General features: G+C 41.7%; 1 protein-coding gene across 1 annotated transcript in view; it reads right to left on the bottom strand.

Annotated features, from left to right (window-relative positions):
• Positions 1–6,936: 6,936 nt before the first annotated feature.
• Positions 6,937–7,643, bottom strand: part of LOC122773557 (IQ domain-containing protein J-like) — a 30,880-nt gene continuing 30,173 nt past the window's right edge. Inside the window, exon 4 of the mRNA XM_044032324.1 lies at positions 6,937–7,111. Coding sequence (XP_043888259.1) covers positions 6,937–7,111 — 175 coding nt within the window. The remainder of the gene's footprint in view (positions 7,112–7,643) is intronic.

Raw genomic sequence — 7,643 nt, 5'->3', positions numbered from 1 at the left:
AGCAGAATCTGGTAAATGAGGCTGAATGTGTACAGTACAGTGCTGCAGGCTCTTCATTTGCTCTCAGTGTCTAACACACACACACACGCAGGCAGGCACTCATACATGCAAGCATGCATGCACACATGCAGCTCCAGAGGTGCTGTATAGAGAGTACATACACAATCTCTTCACATTCACATCAGTGGAAAAGCAATTTCCATAATGACCGTCCTTCCCATGTGTTTGTATGAATGTGAGTGTGCATACATGTATGCGTGTGTTTGTGTATGAATACATTGTGTGTGTGTGTGTGTGTGTGTGTGTGTGTGTGTGTGTGGCTGAGCGTGACTATCGGCGTATTAATAAAACATCGTCACCACCAGTACCTGTGTACAGTAATGCGGCGCTTGTTTCACAGGAGCAAGAAGATTCTTTACAACTTCAATTGTGATTTTTCAATGTTGTTTTGATGCACACACCCAAATACAAAGGTAAGCAAAACAAAAACAGACATCCATCCTGGATGTTTGTTCAACACAGACTACAAGTCTTTTGAATTCACAAGGTGACTTGCTGTTTGACTGTTGAAAGTCCATTAATAAGGCGCTGCATGTTATAGATTCTGTGCTGTCAATAGTGAGTGCAAAATCCTATTGAGATCATTTATGTTCAAGGCATCATTTTCATCAAAGCTGCCTTAATCTACTGTCTTATTACTGTATATTCTTGCAGAACAAATGCATTTGAAAAACAAACAGCAACAACAACAACAACAACGACACAGAAGCAGCGTCGCTATAGATAGAAGACAGGCTGGAAAGACCCAGCAGCAAGTCTGACGTAATCCTGAAACACTTTAATATTTAATTGAAGTGTCGTGAAATTAAAAGGCTCAAAGAGAAGCGAGGCAGTGGATGAAACACGGAGGAGAAATGAGAGAGTGGGGCAGACAGAGGAAGATAAATAAACCACGGAAACACCAAATAACAGCCCTGTCTCCCTTTTTAATTACAAATATGTCGATAATGGGTTATTATCTGTGAAAGAAGAGGCCCTTGACTATAGAGGAAGAGAGGCGGTGTGTTTCCTGACAGTATCATCCACACAACAACATCTCCTGATAGTCCCTGATGATGTCATTTGTATCCAGTAAATCATCAAAGGAAAACCCTCCAAAGTAAAAGCTTAGATTTTTTGACTAAGGGAATTTTTCAACATGGACTACTCCCTGCTCCCAGTATTTGACTGCTCTGTCCCAGCTCAGCAGAACAGTGACCCCCTGTGGATTTTACCAGATGATACAAATGCAACATGACGTCACACTGAAGCAAAAAAAAAAAAAGCTGCTATCATTTGTAAACAACTGCCCAACAAACATCGACCTATAATGCAGACGAAGCAAAGCAAAGACATGCGCCCCGTGCTTTGAAATGACGCTGGATTCGTCTTTACAAGGAAGTTAATATACGAAAGCTCCAGAGCCTGACTAATTAAGACTCAGCGTGCATTTAGTTCCACCCACATCCTCTTCATCACATCCACACACATCACGTCCAGCGCGTTAAACAGGGCTGTGACGTGTAAGGAGCGTATGACATGTCCCAGGTGAGAAAGGGCCCATGCTTGGCTTGACATGTCACTGGCAGGTGATTAGCTGGGAGTGACACGTTCCTGCCCCCGTCAGACATTATTACACTGAAGGCTTCACTTCGGTAACGTATAATTATAAGAGTCGTATGATCGCCCTTCACATATCTGCAGGGCAGTGGAAGCATTAACAAAGAAACCGAGCACTGACGTGCACATACGGTACAGTCTGAAAAGGATGTGATTTTTGGAGCTTCCCCATCTGGAGCCACGAAGCCTCTCTTTCCTCATAGGGTGCTGATGGAGACGAGAGGGTTCACAAACGATTCTGTCAATCAATATCGTGGCTGGTGTGTCACAGCCGCTCTCTTACATCCTGCCAGGGCTGCCACTCACCCTCAGACACAAAGAAGACCCGGGGTAGTTAACACACCACTGCTACCATACACTGACTGTACATCTTATTTTAGTTAGAGTTTGGGATTTTGGTGATTGAATCTGCGGCCGACGCTGAATAACTCCTGAGAAAGAGTACAAACCCATGTGCCAGACAGCCTTTTCAATCACCGTGCACCCAGTGAATGAAGGCAGTAAAAAAAAAATGAAAAAAAAATGATTGAACAGATGAATTGCACGCAGCTTCTATAAAGCTAAACTAATTCAAGGGGATTCTTAATTCCCTGACCTAGGATTTTTGTATCATCCATGGTATTACAGTAACAGGATTGTAGAAGCATTGGCTCCAGTTACAACCAACCTCCAGTGATGAAGAGACGAGAGGGAATAGTATTAATTTCCAAAGCATTTTTTTTCGCATTTGCATAATTACCATAAATCATCTCTGGGATGTTCTGGTCTACATTGAGAAGAGGTGTAAAAGGCTATTAGAAAAGCCAACGCTTGTACGAGGTACAGCAGGCGAGAGATGACTTGATCAGGCGTGTTGGGATGATTAAGAATAAGCGAGTGTTTGTGCTGATACAGCGATTAGTCAGCCACAAAGTCATAGGAAACAAAAGGGTTTATATTAAGTCTGTGCTCAATATCACACGCACGTTCAAAGGACCATGTATTGATCACTGATCTGTCATGCCAGAAAATGAGACTAAAACTGTTTTGATAATCATGGTCTTTTTGGATTAGTGTATTAAAGCTGTTTACTATTTCATACTAGATTTGCATTGTTTCCATTTACCTCCATTTGAAAGTTTTGCGGCTGTGATTCTGCTGCTCAGATTGAAGTGCTCTTTCAGGCAAATTTGGAAATTGGCATTTTGGACTGCATAAACATAACAGAAGTGACTGTGTGTCACCACAGTTAATTTACAGTGTCATTTTCCCCTCGACAAAAGCTGAACTAAAAATAAACACAGAGAAATTGGCACCACTTTCCTTTCCAGAGACTGACTTGCTGAAGATTTGTGAGCTGATGTTTGTGTATCTAATGCAGAGTAAATACAGCAGAGAGGAGGCTTGATAAGCCGGAGGCAGAGTATAATTAAGTTTAATAACCATTGTACTGGCATGTGACCTTTTCTACTTTCTTCCATCTCTAATAATGAAATGCTGACTTGCATGGTGCATGGAAAAGACTGTTGGGATTAAAACAAAAGTTCAGTGATGGCAATAATTTGTAGCCTGCACTGGGTTGAAAGCATGAAAGAGTGAGGGGTTAAATGTTTCACCATCTGTGAACCCTTTTTTTTTCTGTTGATAACCGGCCAAAGTGCTAACACTTCGAGTCACGATGAATTTGACTTATTGACTCGTTTATTTGGGTTAGCTACAGAAAAATGATGGTTATTTCAGGACAAGTGTGAGCAGATCCAGATGTTATCACATAGCCCTGGTAGGGAAATGGAGTAAACTAATGTTTTAAGTATTTGTACAAGTACATTAGGTCATAAATTAAGAAGAAATGTCCTTTGCTGAACTGTGTTTTTTTTTTTTTTTTATCTCTCCTGCCAGGCTTCCATAGCTCTTCTTGCAGCTGCATGACCCGATAAAGTCAGGAGAACAGAAGTCGAGCGAGCGAGGGAGTGATAAAGAGAAAGAGAGAGACAAAGAAAGTGAGAAAGACATTAAAATATGAAACCCAAAGGCGAAAATATAGATAAATAAATAAATAAATAAAACAGTGACATGACAGAAAACAGTGGTAGGGGAATGTTAAGAGAGTGTTGATTGAGAGATGGAGAGGCACAGCAGCTGTGTGGCTCGGTGCAGCCCGTGTGCTCGTTCACCTTCACACTCACACCTCTACATATACATGGATATACGTACATACGTATACATATATATGTACATATATATACACATATGTATATATATAAATACACATGTATATATGTATATATATATTTGATATATCTATATATCTATATATAAGGTGACAGTGTTGCAGGATCTCCCTCTAGTGTCACACTTTAGCAACTACACAAAAGATTATAAATCAGCACCACAGCAATGGACAGCTCCCAAAGACAGAAAGTATAATATTAATGCCTGTTAAATGGCAGGATATTGATAAGAGCATACATATATATATATATATATATATATATACATATATATATATACACACACACACACACACATATATATATATGTATACATACATGTATATGAGTACATCCTGAAAACCAGAATAAAAACCTCAATTAATGACATTAAAGAAACTATGTTGTGCACCGTGACATCTTTGAGTGTTAGCTTTTTGTCCTTATTTCTCAAGTAAATTAGAAAGAGAGACATTCAGCCAGTGGCTAGCTGATGGATGTCTGTTTATGGAAAGACATCAATCATCTAGACAGTATGAAATTGAGGCTGTGGTGGTCCAGGGCAACCATGTGCCTTTGTCTGTGTGTGTCTCTCTCTCTCTCTCTCTCCCCCATTTTCTCTCTCTCTCTCTCTCTCTCTCTCTCTCTCTCTCTCTCTCCCACATTCTCTCTCTCTCTCTCTCCTTCTGTGTTAGTGTGTATGTGTTTGTAGGTGGTCGGCAGCAGGTGGGGCGGGGCGTTGGTGTTGACACGGTACAGTATTATGAAACAATAAAATTTTAGACAGCTGATTCATATCCGGGCATAAAAGTCAGAGTTTTGTTAGGGTTCCACTTTAATGAAACCTATAATTTCTGCCTCCGTCCGAGTTGCTATGGAGCAGGGGGATCGATCATAAATAGAGACATCCAGAGCTGGTGCGCTGTTAAGCAGGATTGCCATGGCAATGAGCATGTTAATTACAGCACGAAAGATCATTAACACAGTTAAGAGTTGCATTTCTCAGTCACATACAGAAAACATTACAGTCAACCATCTTGAAAACGTGCGCCTCGCTTTAGGAAATGAGCTATTTTGAAATTCACTATACACTCCACACATGCATGGTTACACACACATATGCCATTCAGAAAGGATTTGTCAAAGACTGATGTTACAGGCACAAAGGTTACAAATTCAATCACTTTAGCGTTGACTGCCACATCACTACATCTGAGGAAAATATGACTCCATCCTTGTATGTGTGTGCGTGCATGTGTGTGCATGCGTACGCAACACAGAATGTCACGGACTCCGGTACAGAGTGAGAGCGAGTCGCTGGGTCAACAGAAATGAAACAGTTAGAAATTCAAAGGGGGGGGGGGGCGCGAGCGGCCCCATCCAGCAATATAAATTATAGCGGAGAAAGGTCAGTTCACTAAAGTGAGAAAAGGAGGGCATGAACAGTAAGTGTGTGACATGACACAGAGTAAAGATGGTAAAACAGATGCTATCAATCAAAACAAAGGTGCGGAATCACACGAGAGGAGACGCCGAGCCTCTGCTTCCAACAGAGTGAAGCATCAGCACATTTAGCCCGTGAACCAACATGTTTTTCATCTTCCTTTCTATCTCTGTTGACCTTACATCCAACCACACACACACATAAACACACCTACACACACACACACACACAGGCTACCCTCTCACTGATGATATGCCCTTGTCAGCAGCTCTGAGTCACTGAGCTAAACATTTCCTGTTTGTCCCAAAGGATTTCAAACACAACCACTGTTAACAGCCTGATGATATAAGATATACCATGACTGTGTTGTCTTCTAAAAGCAAGCAACAAACACCTACTTGTTCTCTCAGGCCTTTTTCTCTGTCTCTCTCTTAGTTTTTCCCCGTTTGGCTGTTGCTCATCCTTATGTCTGGGTATGTTTGTGTGCATGTGTGGGCATAGAATGAAGAATTCGATTATATTCATATAAATGTATTAAAAATCCAACAATATTCTTTGTCTGGACACTGATTGGCACTGTAAACCTCACGGAGTGCAAACATTTATTCTGGTTCTCGTCACTATTATGGCCCATCCCCTGTTTCACCCACAGGAATCCAATTCAAAGTGGGTTCTTCAGTGTAAAAGCTTCTCTCTGAGCTGATTGAGTGGACAAGTACCACCTAAGTGTACTCATACATCAAACTCTCCTGGCCGTCTCTGAGGTTTAACCTGCCTGTTGACTTCGGGCTCACAGATTAGGAGAGAAGTGTACACACACACTTGCTATTCAGCCAGAGGGCTGCAGCCGACGTCAGTATAGAATTATAATGACCGGAGGATTCAGCAGAGAAAATCCCGGGGATTTACTCTGGTCTGGTTAAAAGACGGGGAGATGTGCTAAATGAGGATGGCTGTTCCACCGCTGCTGCTGCTGCTGCTGCTGCTGCTGCTGCTGCTTTGAGAGAGAGTGAAGGAGTGTGTATATCAGACCAAATCCTTTTACATTCACGCTTTACGCTCCAAAGAAGCATCCTAAAGACATAAGCTAGGAGATACTGCCCCCTTCTGGCAGGAATTAGAATAGCCCACACTCACTGGAAAGCATCACATACTGTATGTATCATACAAGTGTGTGAATGTAAAGCCTTATGGACGCAGCCGAAGCTCAAGTCCAACAACAGTCATTTTCTTTATAGCTGCCGAGGCAAAAACACACACACACACACACACACACGCACACACACACACACGCACAGTAATGCGCCAAAGTCTGAGGGCAACAGCAGCAGCTTTGTTGTTTTTATATCTGTCAAATTTTGTGATCATTGGATTGGAATAATAAGACAGAAAGTTGGTCTTATATTGGCAAGATGTCAGTGAGTATAACATACAACATGTGTATGTGATACTTAAGCACAACGTCATGAATAAATCCACTCCAGGTTTATGAGAGCCGGGATTGTGCTATTTCTCAAACATGTTTTTATTCCTGAAAATGTTGTTATTTTAAAACTGTGTTTCCTGTATTTTCTGGATGGATGTGACTCCGAAGAAGTGATTGAGAAATAATCACTTCTCCAGCCTGTGAAACTTTGCATTGCACTACACTGCACTGCATAAAGATGGATAGGTGTGACTTACTGGGGTGCTGCCGTCGGACAGAGTTGTCATGCTGACCGACATGCTCATCTTGTCAGAGGAGGCGAGGGAGGGTGGGGAGGGGCTCCGTTTCTCCGCTTCCTGTCTCTGGAGGAAGTCACGCCAGGCCCGCTGAATACTACAGGGAGTGTGACAAAGACAACAAACACAAGAAGACAAGTATTATGGTCTCTGTTTCTCTGCTTTCTGGTAGTTTTTGAATTTTCTATACATCACAAACAGTCTAGGAGTTGTGGTAATGAGAAGTGTGCACGCCCAATCCTGTCGGCGATGACGGGATGGTGACAGAAGCGTTAACATATTTGATTGTCAGTCAGGAGGAGACTGACTTTCATTTTTAATCTGTCAACCGTCAAGTTGCAACAAAAGTTGCCATTCGTGACTTTACATCATTAGATATTTTAGAATATGTTAGAGGAAAGACAAAATTGCATAAAAGTAAAAAAATAAATAAAAATGCCAGATTATCTTGCAATTAAGAGATGTTTAGGTACTTAATGTGGAAGAAGAGTAAGAAATAATTAGTCATGATAGGGCCCTGGCGTCCCCGCGCAAGTGTCCCCCGCAAATCGCCAAAAATGGACACCAAAATTCAAAATGGCCGACTTCGTCTTGGTCTGTAACATCTTCCCACCAAGTTTCGGGAAATT

Source organism: Solea senegalensis, linkage group LG8, assembly GCF_019176455.1.
Source record: "Solea senegalensis isolate Sse05_10M linkage group LG8, IFAPA_SoseM_1, whole genome shotgun sequence".
NCBI classification, from domain to species: domain Eukaryota; kingdom Metazoa; phylum Chordata; class Actinopteri; order Pleuronectiformes; family Soleidae; genus Solea; species Solea senegalensis.
This window is presented reverse-complemented; position numbering and strand designations above follow the sequence as displayed.